This window comes from Chiloscyllium plagiosum, unplaced genomic scaffold, assembly GCF_037043375.1.
Source record: "Chiloscyllium plagiosum isolate Xiang-an unplaced genomic scaffold, Cpla_swu_hap1 HiC_scaffold_22, whole genome shotgun sequence".
Taxonomy (NCBI): Eukaryota; Metazoa; Chordata; class Chondrichthyes; order Orectolobiformes; family Hemiscylliidae; genus Chiloscyllium; species Chiloscyllium plagiosum.
The window spans coordinates 34719681-34743594 of NW_028270160.1; the positions used below are offsets into that span (position 1 = coordinate 34719681).

Consider the following 23914-nt stretch of genomic DNA (forward strand, 5'->3'; position numbering starts at 1 on the left):
ATTACAAAGACACAGATACAGAGAGGGAAAAAAGGATGCAGAAAGGTGTACTATTGTTCTCCCCAGGAAAAGCTACCATTTTTGTAGTTAAAACAAAACTCAATTTAAATTTGAAGAATGCTAGTTACCTTTCCTGCAGCTATTGCTGTGAGCTGTGACTTTTGAATTGATAAATCAGAGACCAAGTGAATCATTTTCTTCTACTTGTGCCAAAAATCTATTTTCTTTGTGCACGCGTGTATGTGTGTGTGTGTGTTGTGTGTTCTGTCTTGGGGAAGTTGTAAGGGTATTAGAGTTTTAGTTATTAATGCAATATGTCAACAAGTATATATCTGTTTACTTGTAGCTGTAGTCCAATTACTTACAATAAAGAATAATTTTTGTTTAGTACAGAAATGGGGTCTGTACTAAGCTTGGCCTGACAGTCAGATATGTTGGGGTATTGTATGTACCTGAAAAGAAACTTCAATATTTGGTACAACTCCAGGATTAGCGAGGCTAGATTTCATAGGTCATTACATTACAAAATGCATCCCCTTATGCTCTCTGAATTAAACATTTTTTATTTATTCATGGGATGTGGGCGTCAGTGGCTAGGCCAGCATTTAATGCCATTTCTAATTACCTTGGTGGCAGTTAAGCATCAACCACATTGCTGTGAGTCTGGAATCACATTTAGGCAGTTCCCTTCCCTAAACAACATTAATGAGCCAGATGGGCTTTTCCCCCCAACAATTGACATTGCTTTCATGGTCATCATTGGACTCTTACTTCTAGATATTTCAATTATATCCAAATTCTAGCATTTGCCATGGCAGTATTTGAACCTAGGTCCTCAGACCATTACCTGGGTTTCCAGATTAATACTTTAGTCATAATACCACTAGGCCATTGCCTCCACAAATTCCATTTGCTTTGTGCCTGCTCTTTTCACTAATCTGTGTCCTCCTGACATCTATTTTTACCCTCCCAAATGTACATTAAATTTCCAAGTTTCATGTGATCAGCAAACTTTGAAGTTATGCCTAGTTTAGTTTATGATTATATATATTAAAAGTGCAATGATCCTAAGATCAGCTGTATTGTGCCTGACATTACAATAATGACAACAGTGATTTGACAATAAAATCTTTACTCCATCTGCATAACTTAAGGGAATAAAATTCTGCTTGAATGCCCCATGATCCTCAAAGTTATTTAAATAAAGTTACTGAAAATTCCATGTCCTTCCTGATTGTGGTGGCCTGTTGACCCATGACCCATCCGAACACTTTATCTCCTTTCCATCCAATGGAACCATGACAATTCAATGGAGTATTTGACCTTCTCAATAAATACTTATACCATTGCCTTCAACTTGATCCTAACCAAACACTTGCTCAGCACCTTTCTGTGGAAGATAACTGACCATCTACTACACAAATCCACTAGTCATAACCACTATGCAGAATTTCTCTGTAAAAGCACATAATTTCTAATGTATTTCTGGGGATTCTAAGCCACAATTATCTGGATAATTGTGTAGGGGATAATAATACAAAGATTTATATGAAACATCTGAAAATATAATTTCAAATACGAATCACTCCAATAACCAGGTATATTAAAATATTACAGCCTTTCTAGTTGAAAAACTGAAACCGATACTCTTCATATTCCACTTTGAGTTTAGTTTACATTTAAACGTGATTCCACCAGTTGGTAATTCTCTTTAGTTTCTAATACCAAAATTCATTCGTGTTCAGAATTAGGTTTAAAATATATTTATATTATATTTAATTATGTTCAGTTAAAATGTTTTCAATAGTTATTTCACATCAAAGGTGATCCATCCACAAACCAATGAACATCTAACACTGTCCTTAAAAAAAAGAAAATCATGACCATGCTCCACATTTACCAGCATCTGAAAGAGACAGTACGAGTTAATATTTTGAATGTCAATCATTCAGTAGAATACCAAACTCATTAGTTTACCTTTTGTGTTTGCCACAAATTATTTGTTAACACTCTCTCCTTTGAGTATGAAACTTGTGGAGCCAGTATCACCTGAGAATCGATCACAAAAATCAAAACTCACATTTCATTGCATTATTGAGAAAGTGCTGCACCATTGGAGGGCCTGTACTTTAAGATGAGACTTAAAGCCCATGAAGCCCTAACTGCTCTCTCAGATGGATATAAAACATTCCCTCACACTACTTAGAAGAATATCACAAAAAAGAAATTCCTACTCAATGTCACATTGCTGTTGTTGGAAGCTTTCTGTGCAAAAAAACTGGCTGAAGTGTGCCTGACATTTCAATAGCAGTGAGCACATGTCAAAAGGACCTACTTGATTGTAAAACACTTTGGGACATTCTGAGGTTCTCAAAGGATCTACATAAATGAAAGTATTTCTTTTTCTTTTCAGATTCTGATGGGTCCAAAGTATTTTCCCAGAGTTGTCAGTATTTCAGATTTTCAACATTTCCAGTTTTTGTTCCTTTTATATCCACTACTATTACTCTCTATTGTACTGCACCTTAATATTTTCAGGAGAATCTTTGATGTGGATCAAATGTTCATAAATTATATTACTACAATCCGTACAGAATAAGCTGAACCACACAAAAGACTGGAAATTTTCAAAGTAAGTGACTTACAACCAAAACACCTTCAAGTTTTGTTTTCTGCAATCTTTTGCCATTGTTATAGATGGAATTCATCCAGATCAAGTCATTTCTTCAAATATAATCATTGGTAGCAGATCAAAATTGTGAACTCCATGTTTGAGAAAAATTGTCTTATTTCCTTAGACATACAAGCCATGCGTAAGCATGCTTTAAAATTTTTAATATTTAAGAAAACATTAAGAATTGAGAAATATAATTAAATTAGTAAATGGCTCAGCATATTATTTACAGCTACTTTCAGTCATTTGAGCCATTTTACTCACAGGAGAAGGACTAACCCTTGATTAAAATACTTATTTTCCATACTGAACCAATTTTTAATTGCATTGAGAAATCTGCAAAAATTAACACTTTTAAATATAAATAATACATTTTAATGGAAAGAACTACTGGTAGCATGATGGCTCAGTGTGAACCAGAGGCTCCACCTTTGGGCGACTGTCTGTGTGGAGTTTGCACATTGTCCCCATATCTGCGTGGGTTTCCTACGGGTGCTGCAATGTACTCCCACAGTCCAAAGATGTGCAGGTTAGGTGCATTGGCTTTGATAAATTGCCCATTGTGTCCAGGGATTTGCAGGATAGGTGGATTAGCCATGGGAAATGCAGAGTTACAGGGACAGGGTAGGTGGTTGGGTCTGGTTGAGATGCTGTTCGGAGGGTTGTAAGGACACAATGGGCTGAGTGGTCTGCTTCCACATTGCAGGGATTCTATGAAATACATTTTATTAATGCTGCCAGACTGTATTTGTTAGTGGAATATTTTTCATCTGTAATAATGCAAATTATTTCTTAGCAGAAATTTTGGTGCAATTTCTCAAGTGGAATCTATTCTCCAATGTATTTTTAGGGAAGTAATTTATTTGTTGGGACATACCTGTTTCCGTGACAATCTCAAAGAAGGAATGCTGCATTTTTTGTTGATGACACTTACACTTCTGATCAATTCTGGCAAATGTCATTCCTTTTTTCATATTTGAAAGGGAAAAAAAGAAATGAGCAGACTCTTTAGGTAATCTTGGAGCACCTTTTATAGCAGAACGCACATATCCATTACATTGGCATGCAGATTTACATTCCTTCTGAGGAGTTGATTTTTGTTCCCGAATGCAGTCGTTGTCTGTCAGAGATGCATCCAATGTTTTCTGATCCAATATGTTGAAATCAACTTTTTGTTTTGAGATTTCTGTGAAAGGAATGAGTTTGACTGTGCCATTGCCACCATCTGCTGATGATATGGAAGAAGTGCAATTTAGCTTGAAAGATAAAGTTGTTTTCTGCTTTAATCCATTGTTTGTAACAGAGCAAAGATCGACCAAAAAAGATTTGTCTAAATAATATGTACTCTTAAAGCACTGTGGCAGGACATCAAAATGTGAAAAGGATATAGACGAGTGAAACTGCTGTGCAAGAAGGTGGGTTTTGTCACCGTTGTTGCTTAGCAGCAAGATTTCAGGATGCCTGCTATCAATTTTTAAAGAGCTTGGCCTGTCTTCTGTTGAACGTAGTGCTGAGCGAGGCTCAGAACACTCCACTGCAGCTGTATATCCATCACAAAGAAATTCATTGGCATTATCAGTGGGGGAATGAATATGTGCAATACCTTTACAACTCTTGAAATTTTTCAGAACTTTCACAGATCTGTCACGTGCTGCTGGATTTTTCTCATTGGGAGAACTACTGACAGTTTGTTTGGAAGTATTATTAACTGGGCTTATCAATTTTCGGGCTGTAATTGTAATGGAGGAAAACCCCTTCCTGGATTTGGTTAAGATTCTGTCTTTTCTCCAATGTGTAGTGGAGTCCAAAATGTTCTCCTCATCTGGCATTTTTGACAGTGGTGTGTATAGTGTTTTAACATTTGGCTTGCTTAATAATTGATGGGAGTGTCCAGGCTGGGTATGCTGTAAACAATTAGATGAAGCATAGGAATGATCTTTGCTTGCTTCCTCTCTGATTGCTAGGGTGATAAGAGCGGATGAAATCATTGCACTGTCTTTGCTGGATGTTACATACAGCTGAAAAGAAAAAGAAAATTGCAAATTAATCTACAGTAACATGGCAGGAACTATATAATTAAAGTGCTAAGATCCTTTATGCTAAAGTTGCTGTAATATTTTCTGTCCTAATTCCTTCTAATCGAGTGAAAATGAACATTAGCACTTTAACCCTACTAAATGAGACAAAATAGCACATATAAAATTGAAAGCTTGGTTCAGTTGCAGAATTGTGAGAGTTACGTTAATGCTCATATCTAAAGCTGTTGAGTCTCTTTTCATTCAGCTAGGTGGCATGCATTTACAAGAAATTCCCTTCCAAGATATCATACCATGTGAATGCAATTCAACATAAAGTCTACATTACTGAGGGATAATGTGTACAATGACTAATTGCACATTGGGGAGGAGTAACACTTAAAGATGTGTGTTTATTATACATTGTTACATATATTTTATGGTTATTAATGTAAACTATATTAAAGCAGGAAGCACCCAATGACAATTGAATGCAAATATCAAGATTAATGATTTTCCATGACATGTCCACTATACATTTTAAGTCACTCCTGATTCAGTAATTTTGCTTGCAATATTTTTTCAATAAGCACATTTTTGAAGGTGAACATAACTTGCATTTAGTACTGAAGCAATCTGTGTAATATTACTGTTAATACTTAAATCTTGCTCATTTTATTTTGTTAAGACTAATTCAGAAAATCTGATAGTCTCAAAAATCTGATATATTTTGCTTTACTTCTTTGGGTTTTTTAGTTGGTTTATGGATTTGCAGGATTCTCTCATTTCTAATAAATATGAACTATAATGATTAGTGAGTTTTGAGAAGATTTGTAGCTCGGGTTGAGGTTCTGGATATAGGTTTGCTCACTGAGCTGGAAGGTTCGTTTTCAGATATTTCATCACCATACTATGTAACATCTTCAGTGAGCATCTGGATGAAGCACTGGTGGTGTAGCCTGCTTTATATTTATATATTTGGGTTTCCTTGAGCAGATGATGTAATTTCCTGTGGTGACATCATTTCCTGTGATGATGTCATTTCCCATTCTTTTTCTCAGGCGTGTTAAATGGGATCCAAGTCAATGTGTTTGTTGATAGAGTTCTGGTTGGAATGCCCCATGCTTCTAGGAATTCTTGTATGTGTCTCTGTTTGGCTTGTTCTAGTATTGTCCCAGTCAAAGTGGTATCCTTCCTCTTCTGTATGTAAGGATACTAATGAGAGTGAGTCATGTCTTTTTGTGGTTAGTTGATATTCATGCATCCTGCTGGCTAGTTTTCTACCTGTGTGTCCAATGTAGTGTTTGCTACAATTCTTTCAAGGTATTTTGTAAATGACATTAGTTTTGCTCGTTGTCTGTATAGGGTCTTTCAAGTTCATTAGCTGCTGTTTTAGTGTGTTGGGGGTTTGTGGGCTACCATGATGCCAAGGGGTCTGAATAGTTGGCAGTCATTTCCGAGATGTCCTTGATGTAGGGGAGAGTGGCTAGGGTTTCTGGATGTGTTTTGTCTGCTTTATTGGATTTGTTGCATAGAAATCAGCAGACTGTGTTCATTGGGTACCCATTCTTTTTTAATATACTGTGTAAGTGATTTTCCTCTGCTCTGCATAGTTCCTCTCTGCTGCAGTGTGTGGTGGCTTGTTGAAATAATATTCTAATGCATCTTTGTTTATGGATGTTGAGATGATTGCTTCTGTCAATATTTCAACATTGGACAAACTGGCAGAAAACTAGCCACCAGAATACATGAATATCAACTAGCCACAAAATGAAATGACCCACTCTCACTAGTATCCTTACATATGGAGGAGGAAGGGCACCATTTCGACTGGGACAACATCTATCCTAGGACAAGCCAAACAGAAACACACATGAGAATTCCTAGAAGCATGGCATTCCAACTGAAGCTCTATCAACAAACACATTGACTTAGGTCCCATTTACCAACCCCTGAAAAAAAGAAACAGGAAATGACATCACCACAGGAAATGATGTCACCAACCCAAGGAACCCCAAATATATAAATAAAAAATGGGGTACACCACCACTGCTTCATCCGGAGGCTGACTGAAGATGTTACCTATTATGGTGATGAAATATCTGAAAATGAACCTTCCAGCTCAGTGAGCAAACCTACATCCAGAACTATAATCATTTTCTAATATTTAAATTGTCTGTTACTTTGTGCCTTAGCAATTGTAGTTTTGATTAATTAGAAACTTGAGGTCAAATGCACTATAGTTTTTCAATAAACCAAGTGGCACAATAAAATTCATGGCATGACTCTAAAAAAATGAAAAGGCACCATTGAAAAATGGAGAAGATTTCCAGTGCAGTTGGAAGATTCCATATGACCCGTCGCTTCCCTTGCATTAATGTCTCTTTTATTGCAATGTTGGCAATACTATTTCCGCATTGCAGTCCTGTTACTGCTTTTCACAACAACATAGCAGCCAGAGGCTGTGGTATTGTGCATCAGTCAGTTAACACACATGCAAATCTAAGCGAAATATTTGAGTGGAATATAAATGACTTTTAAATTTAAATGCCCCCAGAGTATTTTTGTCTGTAATTTGTGAAATTGCACTTTCTACAGCAGGACCACACAATATTCCCAGACAGTACAGACAGCCAATATTGAGGTACATTTACATGTGAACTACATCTTTGGCAATGATTCATTCACCAACTTTACCCCCGCCCCCACCCTCCCCCACTACCTCCATCTCCATATGAAGAATAAAAAGCTGAAAGTGATTATTATTAATATACAGCCTCTCAGGTCCAAAAGCAATTTAAAAAGTAATTCAGTGCTGACCACAAAAGAATTGCCTACCATATTGCATGGTAATAACATTGAATAGATATAGGTGCAGTGGTCTGACAGGGAAAACTTTCATTTGTTAGTCTTGGAATGCATGGAACATTTGAGAACTATTAGTTTTCGATGAAGATTTAAGTTTATTGCCAGTATCCTTAACTTGTTTGCTGACTTATTTATAAGTTTGCATTTTAGGTTACACAATTAAAACTACATATATATCTAAAATAAATATGGCATTTGCAAGGTCTCCGTGCTCTGCCCCTGAAATAGTACTGCCCCTGAAATGACCTTATGCTAGGAACCTGGGCACATAGTCGGCAGTCAAATGAAAAATCTGGCCAGTCTGTAGAGGGAAACTAGTCTGGGCTCCATGCACAGCATTTTGTCAAGTTGTGAAGTATACAGAGCTTGTGAGGGCACAGAGCAGAAAATGAGCTTGAATAGCTAAGAATTCCCAGTTCTCACTCAATTGAATGTTCCAATTGAACAATATTTATTGCAACTGCAGACTTGGAAAACATTCTGGGAAATTCTGAGGCAGGTTTGGAGGCCTGATGCCTGTCAGGTCAACCTGAAAGCTTACTGTCCGTTTTTCTTTTTTGATGTTTCTAGGAAATAGTGCTAATCGGATGTAACAGAAAGGAAAATCTCTCACCACTATTTTTTCTCAGCTTCTGCTAATGCTAAACATTACAGTACCTAGGGGTGGCACGGTGGTTAGCACTGCTGCCTCACAGTGCCAGAGACCTTAGTTCAATTCCCACCTCAGGTGACTCTCTATGTGGAGTTTGCTCATTGTGGACGGCACGGTGGCGCAGTGGTTAGCACTGCTGCCTCACAGCGCCTGAGACCCGGGTTCAATTCCCGCCTCAGGCGACTGACTGTGTGGAGTTTGCATGTTCTCCCCGTGTCTGCTCCGGTTTCCTCCCACAGTCCAAAGATGTGCAGGTCAGATGAATTGGCCATGCTAAATTGCCCGTAGCGTTAGGTAAGGGGTAAATGTAGGGGTATGGGTAGGTTGTGTGTCGGTGTGGACTTGTTGGGCCGCAGGGCCTGTTTCCACACTGTAATGTAATCTAATTATAACTCATTTCTTTTTTTTTCCTGAACCTTGCAAGAGTGGAACTCATGCGTCCTCTAACCATTCCGAATAACATGCTATCAAGGAGAAAAAGCCACAAGTCAGGCCACTGCCCCATTTCAAATAACTGAGAGTGAAAATCAGGTAGGACAGGAGCTTAATAGAGAAGAAAATAGATGCTTCTTCATCTTAACTAGTACTTAATTACAATATTTTCTACAAGTTACATGAAAGAAATGAAGGTTCTGACTTGAGTATTGTTCAAACTTATCAAATACAACACTGACAGAAACATTCAAATAAATGATCCTTAAATTCAGTTTTATAAGTTCATTAAGGTTTAAATCTCAAAGTTGATTTAGCTTCAATCACTGCCAGAAGTAACTTCATATTCATAAATCTGTCATGGTTGTTACTATGTTGCTTTCTGGGTACTATTCCTATACTAATGCAAAATTAACCATTTTTTCAATATTAAGATTTGTGCAAATATCAGGTGGAGAAAGGGGCAGTTTTTACAGAAACAATAAACAATATACTTTTAAATAAAAAATGAAACAATATATTTTCTGTGTATCAAGCCACCATCTTTGTTAATTACAAATCAAGGCATATCAGAAACTAACATCTAAAAAAAAGATAAACTGCTAAGCAATGACACAATCTTTCACTGCAGAGAAAATTGAGAATTCAACATCATCCAAAATTGATCTAGTCACTCTGAGTGCAGAAAGTCAAAAGCATCATCTTTAGAACCAAACTCCAAAGAGTCATATCTGCAGAGAAAATAAATTTATTTCCCAGTGCTGCAGTATTGCTGGAATTGGTTATTTTAGTACTGAAATGTAAAAGCTGTCAATAGGCTTGAGTTGAATTCACCCTTGATGTTCATCTATTTTCATGCCATTGCACACAATAAGGTGCTGATATGTCATCCGAAGTCAGAACAAATCCAAATGGAAACTGAATTTGGACCAAGATGAATCAGATTCTAAAGCTACTCTGGTATCCATTCTTAAGAATTAATCAGTTCCTATGGGCTTGATAACAGCTTTTCAGTGGAATATTCAGAGACTGAATTGGGGAAATGATAAACTAAAAAGCTGGTTCCCTCTGGTGTCTTTTCCAAAATGAGCAGGTATGATGCATTATAGCCAAATAGGAATGAACACTCTCATTAAATTGGTTCCTAGGATTAGCACATCCCAGAGCCTTATTAAAACTGACAAATTCCCCGAGTAGGGGAAACTGTAATCAGGACCACCAGGAAAATAGTGCATAGCTGTTCCTTATTTCATTAGAATTCCAGATAAATCAAACAGACAAATTTACTAAGTCGCTGGGGATGAGTGTGCTGGCAATTCCTGCAGATAGTAATTCACTTCCAACATACAAAACACAAACGCATAACTTTGGAAAGAAACACAAATTGGCCCTCCATGGATCCACACTGTCACTTTTTTTAAAACCAACAAGTAAATTTCATTGGAACACAATTTTGAAGTATTGCTCCATTTGAATCATATCAGATTTCCAATTTGGATGTAGTACTCATCTCTACAGCTTCACTTTATTGCCTCCTAGTTGTAGTATATACTTAATGGTAGAAAAGATGCCTAAAAGTATCTGCTTTTAAAGCTAAAGCAATTCCTCTGCTTTAAATTATCTCATGGAAAATATAAACATGTGTTGTCATTGGATACGTAGAGGCTGTTTTCCTTACAAACTCTCACAGGAATTCCCACAGGAATTGGTATATCCAGTTCATGGACTATTGTTAGCCTTCTGCTGTACTCAGTTGCCATGAAAGGGTAATCATTACCTCTTGTGAGCCCCTGCATATAGGCATAAACCGTCTCTGGTTGGAGGTAGTCTAGTGCTTCCCATACATATTCTCACTCTGATCCCATTACGAGTCTTGAAAATAGTCACAACTCCTCACTGAGAACTGTGGATTTTACCAAAGGAAACACATTTCACACAGTGATTTGACACTTTCTCATAGAGATGTATAGCATGGAAACAGACCCTTTGGTCCAACTTGTCCATGCCAAGCAGATATCCTAAATTAATTCACTTCCATTTGACAGCATTTGGCCCATATCTCTTCCTATTCATATACCCATCCAGATGCCTTTTAAATGTTGTAATTGTACCAGCCTCCACCACTTCCTCTGGCGGCTCATTCCATAAAGCACCACCCTCTGCATGAAAAAGTTGCTCCTTTGGTCCCTTTTATATCTCTCCCCTTTCACCCTAAACGTATGCCCTGTAGTTCTGGACTCCCCCATCCCAGGGAAAAGACCTTGTCTATTTACCTTATCCATGTCCCTCATAATTTTATAAACCTCTATAAGGTCACGCCTCAGCCGCTGACATTCCAGGGAAGACAGCCCCAGCCTATTTGGCCTCTCTCTGTAGCTCTTTTTTATTCTCAATTTTTATTCCTCTAAGCAAAATTCTGTGGATGCTAAAAATCTGAAATAAAAATGAAAATTCTAGGAACACTTAGCAGGTCTGATAGTATCTGTGGAAAGATAAACAGAGTTAACATTTCATGTTTCAGAACTGATGAAAAATCACAATCTGAAACAATAAATCTGAAAACTGTTTCTCTACCCACAGACACTGTTAAACATGTTGAGTATTTTGAGAATTTTCTGTTTTTACTTCCTTGTTTCCTTTTCTTGCCATACAGTGACTCTCTGGACTGAACTGCTTGAGCTGTTTGATAGCACTGAACCCTGCACAAAGAGGTGGAAGGACCTGGCATGGTATTTGCTGGTGGCAGAACCAATATCCAATAGAGGATGATAGGCTGCCTTTCAAAACTGCCCAGTGAATCATTGGGCCAGCTGCTCAGCCTTCTTCCTAACTACACCAACATTAGTGGTTGCATTGCCAAAGTTGCAGGAGTGGGAAAAGTGTACCTACATACTGAGGCACCTTCAAAAGACAAAGCTTTTTCAGCAAGCTAGGGCAGGATAGGCTCCTCCTGCTTCTTGGATGCTGCCTGACCTGCTGCGCTTTTCCAGCAACACATTTTCAGCATGTCAGGCAGACCCTGGCAATCAAGTGTGGTGATGAGTGGTTTGAGGGGAAGGGTTTCTTATTTTAGTGGCAGTGCCTTAGTCACAGGGCCCATCTGTGGTCTCTGGAGTGTCCAATAAGGAGGGGTCTTGCACAGGGTTAACATGGCAATCTCTCTATACCAATAAACAGTAGGGAGGTGGGGTGGTGGGAGGAGGGTAGTATCCCACTACACATATATTTTCTTCAGTTGGCAACAACTCTGGCAATATGCGATGGAAGTGGGAATTGATTTATTTTCTCTCCCAGCACATTCCTCTGTCATCCATATTAGCCCTCCCACTTTCCCCTCCAAAGTTATCAAGGTGCTAGTAAAATACACCGCTATCCTTCAATCCAAAGGTAAAATTGCTATAGTCTCACCAGACCATAGAACTACTCTCTCAATAGAAAGAGATGACTGGTGGTGGTTTAATCTGAGAGTCAACATGCCTCCAGCAAAGAGAAAAGTTAAGGAGAGTCCTTCATGGTACCTTCAGCCAGTACAGGAATTGAACACACACTGTTGGCATCACTCCGAATTGCAAGCCAACTGTGCAGCCGACAGAGCTAACCAACCCCATCCCTACTGCAGTACTAAATAACAAGAAAACTGTCTTGTGTAAAACATTTGATATGACCTATTCTTTTAATATATTATTGAGGCTGCTGACTTTTTCCAGCATGAGTGATCACCACCCAAACCACTGAAAATTGGAACATATCACCAGAAGCAAGTCAGCAATTTAAAACAAAATGGCTTGTTACTGTTCTATTAGTTACCTTTTATTTATACATTATAATACAGCATCATCAAGTTAGTCACAAGGTCACAAATTTAAAAGTTTTACAGATAATAATTGCAATGTTTTATTTTATGAGCTAATAATTTCTTATTTAGCTTTTACCTCAGATCTTGGTGCTCTGAAATGGGAGTGTCGAATAAAGAAACATGTTTTTGTGTTATTCCCAGTTTCTTCTGACAAAGCTGAAAGATATAATAGGTGCAGTTTTCCAAGTTTTATTTAGAAGTGTAAGAATAACTTAATTTGCTATTCTACAAAATAAACTTTGAATACGTAGTAGCATTAAGAGCAAAACATGATATGCTTTGTTTCTGTTTAAGTTATTAAAAGAAGCTGAATGGGTTCTTGAGTCAAACACACGTTTTCATCTTTGACTTTACATTTGCATTCTAATGTGTCTACACTTACTGAACTAGGTTTTCAAGGGACTATTGATCAATGAGGAAAATTGTCTTATATTTAGGGAACGGTAAAACCACTGAAATGTTTTTGATTTCATACTAATGCAGGGCTAATAGAGATGTATTTCATAGATAACCCAATGTTACGTTTGTATACATGAATGAACAGAGAATTTGACAAATGGCAGCACAGTAGCCGGAGTCAAGAACTGCTATAACAGATTCAAAAATTAAAATAGAAATAGTGACCAAATATACCGTAATGCAATGTCTTGATATTCGGATGGTGCAGCATGCTGACGTATCAGTATACTGTCTGCATCAATTTAAGACTAATTTGAATTGCCATATGGTTACAGTCAAGCTGCAAGAAGCAGGAGGGAAAAGAAACAGAGGGTACACTGACAGCTAGTTTACCCACCTCTTAGTAAACAGCTCAGGAACATATGTGAAACAGAATTAGCCAGTCTATTTGCTTGAGGGTAAAATCTCTTACTTCAATGGAAAAAAAAGAGAATGTGGGAGTCTTCATGTTCAGTGACTAATTAATGAAATCCCAAAGACAGCTGACTTTGAAATCCGATTTCTGAGAATATAATTTCATTAGCACATTGTTAATTACAGAAAAGAACGAACATTCTTCCATGTTCAATAAAAATAAATATTCCACCTCCATAGGCGAGCAAGTGCAGAGAAATTGAGACAAATCTCAAAAAAGGAGAGGTCATTTATATGGGTACACAGATTTAGGATGACAAGTAGAAAGATTAGACAGAACATAAGGAGATACCGTTTCACCAAGGCTGTTTGGAATTTGCTACCCAGTTTGGTAGTTAAGCAGAAAACTCAATTCATTCAAAAGGAACCTGGATCTACACCTGCACTGTAACCTGCAAAGCTAAGGTAGCCTGTACCAATAAATCATGGAATAAATCCAGTAATATTTGGAAATGAAGTATTTGGGAGTGTATTTTGAGGTATCAAGACGAATCAGTAACAGTATGTCTCATTTGTTCAGTTTTTCTGTTGGGTTAACCCATAACCAGCTCAACCACTCTCTCCCATTCCTGCAACTCTCACTTAGTGGTCAGACAAAGTGTGAACCACTAGAATCGAGTCACAACAGAGAAGAGTTTGAGGAACATTGGCATAGAACCTCACTAAATAATTCTTAGGTGAAATGTGATGCAGCCAAGGCACCAATGAGATTGTACATTGCTGCACAGGACACATTCATTGGTGCAAGATTCCATCCATCCATAAATCAGATAAAGTGCTCTTCTTCCCATCTCCGAACACAAAGCAATCCTGCAAATAACTAAGCATCAGATTCACAGGTACCATTGCTTGGTGTCAACTTTTGTCTTACTTTTCAGCAGAAATGAAAAAGATAACAGGAAACTAATGTGGAAACAAAATTTATTTATATGGCTGAAAACTAAAATGGCAACTTAAGATTCTAACATTGAGCAATATACCCATGTCAATATCTTTATGCAAGTACAAATTTTCACACACCCTTTCTTTCTCTATCTTCTGGCACTTCTATTTTTGTAACCCTCATGGCTCTGTGTCTTCAGCAGTGATTGATGCAGGCTGTTCAAGTTTGTGCTGTGATTGCTAAGAAGGTCTTGGCATCTGGTTTTGGAGGCTGAGGGACCCCCAACAAAAGCAGTGACAAATTTGGTAATTGGGCCAGATTACTGCTTAGGGGGCACAGATTGGCAGTGGAGGAGTTGGCATTGAGCCTAGTCCCCACTTCCATGTCCTGTTTTAACTCTATTATAGCCCAGTTCTATTTCCATGCTGACAATAAACTACACAGCACATTGTTATGGATTGATGAGATGACCAAGGCCAGAGTGCCAAGATTTCTAGTTAAAATAATGGTACCATTCATAGGGTGATATTTAATTTCCTACCCTGAAGCAAGATGGGTGGTGGGATGGTGGTTATGGGGAGATAAAGTTCCATTTAACAGTCAGGAGAGAGGGAGGTTCCAGCAAAAAATGTCCACTCCAGGGTCTTATCCCACTGACATTGGTATTCATCAGCAATGGTGGGTGAGGGATTTGTGATATGAGAATGCCAATAAACAATGCTGATACTATTGCTTGTTGGCTCCGAGCCAGGGTCCTTTGCTCAGAACACTTAGTGGATGATTGAAGGACCTGCCATCAGGGGTTGGTTGCCTCTCTGAGCAGCTGTCATGCCCTTTGCTACCCATTCTCTTCGGCTATTCTATGACTCAATCCGTCTTGCAACTTCCACCCTGTAAAATCATTCATCTATGGTTTGGGCCCCTTGGCAATTGTGGGCCTTATGTTAGTGTATTGCCAGCCTATGTCACTGCTCCCCAGTGACAGTAGCAAGCAATACACAGTTGTTGGCTTCAGGCAGTCAACAGCCCTTAAGGTTGCAGAATTTTTGAACCTGAGATTACCGATCCTGGTTAAAGCCTGTCACTGCCTAGCAGGTCTATCCAAAGGAAAAAACATAACAACTCTCTAATTAGCAGGTAAGACATTCATATTTTAAATACCACTTGTGGTGTGACTGCCATTGATGGTGGTCTAATTGCAGTTGTTTGATTGAGGTGTGTGATGTTCTATGTAGATGGCTATTCTTTTCAGAGATAGAGACATCATCACAAAAACTTGTGATATCAGAGCACTCCTGTTTAAATGGATTCTTCTAATCTCTCTGCAAGCATGTACAATACAACAGTACATTGTATATCCTATGAGGTTGCTGTAGCAGTATCCACTTCATTGATGATCCCTGAGGAACAGCATCTACATTCAGATGTGCAGAACTTGGATTATCCTGTTGCCTCTGACATAGATTATCCAGTGTTCTTCGTATCTCCACCATCTTCTCTTGCTCAATTTTGATGTGCAAATTGCCAGGTGAAAATCTAGCTAGTGTCTGGTTTGCATGGTGTACCAACAGAGTCTGAGACATTCTCTGAGAAGTCACCATTGTTCTCACCCACAACTTCCTACAGATTGCCGTATGGCTTTATTGGAGATTAAAGACTTGAATTAGAACTGCCAAAATGAGAATGCTTTAACTGCTCATTAGACACCCGAACATATTTCACAGCCTGTTTAATCAAGTCAACACTAGTCAGTGATGTGTGCATTGAATTCTCTGATCTTTAATTCTATCACTGTGTGAGGATCCCTTTTCCAGCAGTCAAGCATGCCAAGAGTTTGCTAATGTCCAGCACAACTTCTTCTATAGTTGTTGATTGTGAGATGGCTAGAGGTCCAGATCTGGTGCCTCTCTCTCACCTTCATGTACTCATTTGTAGCAAGGGAGAGAAGAGTCTGCCAAGCGAGAGTAGCGGCATATTAGAATGGACGAACAAAGAGCATTTATTGAGGGGAACGATGAAGGCCAGGAATTACATTGCATAAACATGAATGTGTCAGTGGTGGATAGACAGAAGGCATTGTAAGCAAATGCATAGAAAGGGATGGGTGTATCAGTAAAGTAAACTGATATGACGAATGATGTTTTGAAGTTTGAGAAGGCAGAATGAGGAGCTAAGTGTTTACACATATTGGAATATAGTTGAAGGTGCCATTGTACTCACTTTTCCCATCCTTCTGAGGTTATTAAAACACTTCAATTCAGAGTCCATGAATGTGGAACCACACTCCCTCCTCATTAATAATGCCTAACCATACCTTTCAGTTCACTGGCAGGTTTCTTCCTCTGATCGATATTGAACAATATCACCCTGAGGATCCTTGTAACACCTGACTTCACATTGATCAGGCATCAGTAAGACAAGTTGGAACATTTGAATGCATGCAATCCATTCTATCAATTAATTCGGTTCCCAACTCCAGAGTCTGTCAGATTTCATGTTGTGAATGTCCCTTTAAATAATGGAGTTGAAATCAACTCTCACACTTGTTATCATGCCCAGTGAAGCCAATTGACTTGAAAAGTCAGGAATAATATGGGATTGCAGTGGTTGGGTTATAAAGTCACTAAATGATGTGCTACATTTGCTTCTTGGTTATCCCCTCGCCCGTGCAATTGCACCAACCCTTTTCTCACTAACTCCCTTTCCCTGTGATCATTTTATCTCTCTCAGCAAGTCAGGAAACATCAAGTTAATGTTCCAGCTTCAGTGACTTCCTTCAGAAATCTGTTTTCTACTTTATTTCCACAAGTACTGCCACACCTGTTGGGATTCTCCAGTAATTTTTGTTTTTGTTTCAGATTTCCAGCATCTGCAGCTCTTTATTTTATCTTAGATTCCTATCTTAGATTAGGCTAATTTGTCAATAAAGTACCTGTGAAGGACTTGTTCATTGTAAATAGATATCTAAACATCATTAAACAAATGAAACAAGCAAACAGCCATACCTAGTAACAATGGATACATTATTTAAAGTTAAAAACATTAATTGTTATCCGTAACATTTATTACATATATAGCGTTTCACTAAAATACTAAATGCATCTAACTCAGCAAGAATTCTAAGTAGCCTTACCAATTCTGAAAAACAAAAATCAATGGAACAATATTTAGTCTGTACATATCTATCTAAAGCATCATTCGTTTACATTCCAAAATGTAAATGAAAGTTCAAATAGTCAACTTCTTTGTATATTAAAGAAGCTTGAGAATTATAATCTGTCTTTACTGTAGTGAAAGAGAGATTGATGTAAGATGTTTAGCACTTCTATCTCACTTCTTTGTCTGCTGTACTACAAATTTACTACAACTGATGAAGATCCAAGATAATGCCTGAATTAATTACACTTGACTGCTGAAGGCAAACAAAGGTAAGTGTATTTAAAAAAGAAAAGGCTAATAAAACAATATAAATACCGAAGATATTATTCTGATACTTCTTAAATAAATTTTATATACAAGACAATAAAACTATCATTAAATGTGTTCTACTTCACATTTTCCTACATAATAATAATGCCAATGATTCAAAGCTATTTAGTTGTTTGTATTTTGCTTTGGCATATCCTTAAAATGTGCCACTGTGTTATGAAATACATTTTTTAACGATATAATGTAAGATAATATCTAATTCTAATGCTATATTGTACAGCTTATACTTTGTTCAACATCAAATTTCCATTGTTATGGACTAGGCCAGACCACTCAAAACATTCTTAAGCAGGCAGCCCAGACCATAACTTTGCAATTTGTTTCAGAAAGTGTACAGAGAAAATTACCCGGAGTAAGTTAGCTAGGTTGACTACTAGGTTTTAAAACATACAAAAATGTATTCACAAAATTACACAATGAAACACAAAGACCAGAATAAAGAGCCCCTACAGAACTCAGTCTATTTTAACTAGACTTAATTATACTGTTCTGAATATACACAACAGTCCCGATAAGCAAACCCCCCTTAAAAAAACAGTAAAAATGGAACAAATGCTTACAGGGTGACGTTAGAAGGGCAGAAGGAGAGAGAGAGAGCCTGTTTCCACACAGCTGAACTTCTAACTAGTTCTGGACTGAACTGCTCAGCTAGAGAGCTGACCACTCCCCTTTAATTATACAGCTCACTTCTAAAACATGACCACTTTGGCCTGAAGTCTCATCTGTTTACATATAAACAAAAGGACTCTCAAAATCCTTTTTCATCTCTGTATCAAACTAGTCACCTCGGAGCCAGGAGATGTTTACAACCCCTCTGAAAAGAAATGAAGGGCACAGTATCCTTGAGAAAAGGAACAGTTCTTTGAAAGAAGGGACTAGCTTTCTGACAACATAGACAAGCATGTTGTGATCGTGAGAGCAAGAAAATTAGGACACAGCAAGAAGTTCATTTTATTCCATGATTTAAGATCAGCAAATTAACATTCGTTGGTTTTCACTTGTCAAGGACAATATCATTGATTGTCAGCACATTAACAAGAGCTGTTAGTCTTAACATAAAATATGGGTCAGGGGGGTCAGTAGCTCAGTTGGCTGAACATCTGGTTTGCAATACAGATTGACACCAAAAGTGCAGGTGCACTGCCTGCCCTGGCTGTGCTTACTGGGAAGGTCCTGCCTTTTCAACTTTGCCATCCACCGGAGGTGTAGTGACCCTCAGGTTAAATTCTCCTCCAGTCATCTCTCTCACTCTCTCTAATGAGTCCGATGGTCCTCTGGATTTATGGCACCTTTACTTATGAGGCTTTTGTAGTGCAATGGTAGTGTCCCTACCTCTGAACCAGAAGGCCTAGGTTCAGACCCCATCTGATGGGAGGTGAGGAATAACATTTCAGTACAAGTTGTTCAGAAAATATTTACATTGCTTTAGGAAAAGGAATTGTCGCCCAGCTTTAGAATATTAAAATATTTACTGCTAAAAATGAACAGCAAAATTTAATTATCTTAAGGAATAGTTACAAGCAAACAAAATACTGCTCACAAGTCACTCGAGTGAAGTTAAGGACCCAACCATTTTGAAAACAATAACACACAGCTACTGAGTTTGTAGAAGCACTATTCAAGTGCTCCAAGTACATTGTGAAATAATTCTCAAATTTAGATAAGATTTCAGTCCTAATCATGCTTAACCCATATGGGTTTATGGGCTCTGAGTACCACAGATTCCAGGCACATTGTAGCAATGCACAGGGGAATTATGAAAACCTCTACTTTGATTGCTTCATCATGCTTGGGGTTTCTACCTGCTGAAAATCATATTATCGATCTCGGTTTGCATAGAATGTAAAGGTATGACAACAATTTGTATTTATATACTGCCTTTAATGTCATAAAATGTTAACAGGAGCATTTAAAAACTATGTGATGGTCAGGGGATATAAATCAAATGACAAAAGTCTTGGTCAAAGAAGTAGGTTTAAGGACTGTTTTAATGAAGGAAAATAAGCAGATAAGCAGAGAGGGTTAGGGAGGGCATTTCAGAGCTTGGGATGTTGGTAACTCCATTGCTAATGGAGGAGCAAATATAACTGGGTGCACTAGAGGCCAGGATTAGTGGAGCACAGACATTTCTAAGGATTGTGGGATGGGAGGAGATTGCACAGATAGGGTTGGATTAGGCCTTGGAGAGATTTGAAAACAAGGATAGCAATTTTAAAATCAAGATATTGTGTGACTGGGAGCCAATGTAAGCTACTGAGTAGAGGGTGTGATAGAAAAGGGACTTGCAAGTTAAGATACATGCAACAGAGTTTTGGATGACCTAATGGATGGCCTTAAGTGGGATATAGAACTAGGAGATATTGCACAAAACTGTGGGTCTCCCATTTAAGACTGAGATGAGATGTTCTTTTCTCTCTGAGAGAGATTAGTCTGAGGAATTCAGGGTTGTGTCATTGAATGTATTCATAGTGGAGTTAGATTTTTGATTAACAAGGGAGTCAAGGGTTATGGCATAGACAGGAAGGTGGAATTGAGGCCACAATCAACTCAACTGTGTTCTTATTGAATAACACTGCAGGCTAAAGAGCCAAATTGCTTTGTCCTGTTTCTAATCCTTGTCACTAGTTCTGGACAACAGTGATCACAAGAAATGTTATTTTTGATTCATTCATTCTCATGATCTGGGCATTAATGGCAAGACCTGCATTTATCAGCCAGCGCAGGTTACACTTTGGAAGGTAATGAACCTTCTTCCTGAATTACCACAATCCATGTGATGAAGGTACTCTCATAATGTTGTTAATTCAGGAGTTCCAGGATTGTGATCCTGCTACACTCAGGGAATAGCAATAGAAGCCCAAGACTGGATGGCACATGACTTGGAGGGGAACAGGACGCAATAATGTTGCCATGCATCTAATGCCCTTATAATTTTAGTCGATACAGGTTGCATGCTTTTATTCGGAGACAGTGAGGTCTGCAGACGCTGGAGATCAAAGTTGAGAGCGTGTTGCTGGAAAAGCACAGCAGGTAAGACAGCATCGGAGGAACAGGAAAATCAACAGTTTCGGGCTGGAGCCCGTGACGTCATTTCCGGCCCTGTTAACTTAACCATAAGAACCACTTCCACACCTTTTGTAAGGGTCATCTACTTTGGTGACATCACTACTGAGCCCAGAACCATGCCCCCTCAAGCCACTGTCTCTGCCCCCACCTCGAACTCTAGCCCCACTCCAGGTCCTAGCTCCAATCCCACCTCAAACTTCAGCCCCACTCCAGGTCCTAGCTCCAATCCCACCTCGAACTCCAGCCCCACTCCAGGTCCTAGCTCCAATCCCACCTGAAACCCCAGCCCCACTCCAGGTCATAGCTCCCATCCCACATTGAACACCAGCCCCACTCCAGGTCCTAGCTCCCATCCCACCTCAAAACTCCAGCCCCATTCCAGGTCCCAGCTCCCATCCCACCTCAAACTCCAGCCTCACTCCAGATCCTAGCTCCCATTCCTGCCATGACTTCACCATTCCCCAGACCTCCCCCTCACTGAGGCCTCACCTTTATCCCTCTACGGTCCCAGATTAATGAGTTCGACACACGCTGCAACCTTGAACGTTTCTTCCACTGCCTCCACCTCCGTGCCTACCTTTACAACCAAGGCACCCGCCCACCCACCGAGGACCCCTTCTCCCACCCTCAACACACTCCATTCACCTGGATACCCCATGCTGGCCTGCTACCGCACTTGACCTCTTCATTTCAAACTTCCATCATGACATCAACTACCTCAACCTGTCCAACTGCCTCACCCACGCCAACCTCTCACCCTCACAAAACACAGCCCTCCACTCCCTCTGCTCCAACCCTAATCTCACCATCAAACCAGCGGACAAAGGGGGTGCAGTGGTAGTTTGGTGCACTGACCTCTACACCGCTGAAGCCAGGCACCAACTTGAAGACACCTCCTCTTACTGCCCGCTCGACTATGACCTCACCCCCCATCACCAAACCATCATCTCCCAAACCATACACAACCTCATCACCTCAGGGGATCTCCCACCCACAGCTTCCAACCTCATAGTTCAGGAACCCCGCACCACCCAATTCTAACACCTACCCAAGATCCACAAGCCTGACTACTCTGGCCAACCTATCATCTCAGCCTGCTCCTGCCCCACCAAACTCAGCTCCAACTACCTCGATACTGTCCTATCCCCCCCTAGTCCAGGAACTCCCTACATACGTTCGGGACACCACCCACGTCTTCTACCTCCCCCAAGACTTCCATTTCCCCGGACCCAAATGCCTCATCTTCACCATGGACATTCGGTCCCTCTGCACCTCCATCTGCCATGACCAGGCCTCCAAGCCCTCCATTTCTTCCTCTCCCGACGTCCCCAACAATACCCTTCCACTGACACTCTTATTCATTTGGCTGAACTGGTACTCACCCTCAACAATTTCTCCTTCCAATCTTCCTACCTCCTCCAGACAAAAAGGGTAGCCATGAGCACCTGCATGGGCCCCAGCTATGCCTGTCTCTTTGTCGGCTTTGTAGAACAGTCCATCTTCTGGAGTTACACCGGCACCACTCCCCACCTCTTCCTCTGCTACATTGATGACTGCATCGGAGCAGTTCATCAACTTCACTAACACATACATCACCGACCTTAAATTTACCTGGACGATCTCGGACACCTCACCCCCACTTACTAGACCTCTCCATCTCCATCCACGTGGACCGACTCAACACTGACATTTTTTACAAATCCACCAACTCCCACAGCTACCTGGATTATACCTCCTCCCACCCTACCTCCTGCAAAAATGCCATCCCGTATTGCCAATTCCTCCGCTTCTGCCGTATCTGCTCCCAGAAGGACCGGTTCCACCACAGAACACACCAGATGGCCTCCTTCTTTAAAGACAAAAATTTCCCCTCCAGGATGGTTGAAGATGCCCTCCAATGCATCTCATCCACATCCTGCACCTCCACCCTCCAACCTCACCCCTCCAACCGCAACAAGGACAGAACACCCCCGCTCCTCACCTTCTACCCCACCAACCTCCACACAAATTGCATCATCTGCCAACATTTCTGCCACCTACAAATGGGCCCTACCACCAGGGATATATTTCCCTCCTCACCCCTATCCGCTTTCTGCAAAGACCATTCCCTCCGTGACCACCTGGTCAGGTCCACACCCCATAACAAGCCACCTTCCCCTGCCCCTGCAAGAATTGCAATACCTGCCCCACACCTCCTCCCTTACGTCTGTCCAAGACCCCAAAGGAGCCTTCTACATCCATCAAAGTTTCGCCTGCACTTCTACACAAGTCATTAATAGTATCCATTGCTCCCAATGCTGTCTCCTTTACATTGGGGAGACTGGACACCTTCTCGCAGAGTGCTTTAGAGAACATCTCCAGGATACCCGCACCAATCAACCCCACCAACCTGTGGCCGAACATTTCAACTCTGCCTCCCGCTCTGCCGAGGACATGCGGGTCCTGGGCCTCCTCTATCACCACTTCCTCACCACCTGACGCCTGGAGGAAGAACACCTTATCTTCTGCATCGGGACCCTTTAACCCCAGGGCATCATTGTGGACTTCACTAGTTTCGTCATTTCCCCTCCCCCAACCTTATCCCAGTTCCAACCTTGCAGCTCAGCACTGCCCTCATGACCTGTCCCACCTGTCAATCTTCCGTCTCACCTTCCTCTCCGACCTATCACCTTTATCCCCACCTCCATCCACCTATTGCACTCTCAGCCACCTTCTTCCCAGCTCCAGTTCCCCTCCCTTTCATCTCTCCACCCCTGAGGCTCCCTGCCTCATTCCTGATGAAGGGCTCCAACCCGAAACGTCAATTTTCCTGCTCCTCAGATGCTGCCTGACCTGCTGTGCTTTTCCAGCAACACCTTCTCAGCACTGCATGCTTTTATTGTCAAATATACATTTGAGAGTTACTGCAGTGCATGTTATAGATAATACACTAAGTGCAAGGATGGTGGAGATGGTGGACCATTAATTGTAATCAATCTTGTCCTAGATGATGCTGAATGAATCTATGTCTTCTGTCATTAGATTGGATACTAACATTCAGTGCATTTATACAATTAGTCAAGACTGGAGTATAAATAACCCAGGGATAAAAACCAACTACTCACAT

General features: G+C 40.0%; 1 protein-coding gene across 2 annotated transcripts in view; it reads right to left on the bottom strand.

Moving 5' to 3' along the window:
* cunh10orf90 (chromosome unknown C10orf90 homolog) overlaps positions 1-23914 on the bottom strand; it is a 201701-nt gene that overhangs the window by 62628 nt on the left and 115159 nt on the right. For both annotated transcript variants that reach the window (XM_043712607.2, XM_043712608.2), the window contains exons 4-5: positions 12574-12653; positions 3552-4692 (exon numbers count right to left, since the gene is read on the bottom strand). In XM_043712607.2, coding sequence (XP_043568542.2) covers positions 3552-4692; positions 12574-12653 — 1221 coding nt within the window. The remainder of the gene's footprint in view (positions 1-3551; positions 4693-12573; positions 12654-23914) is intronic.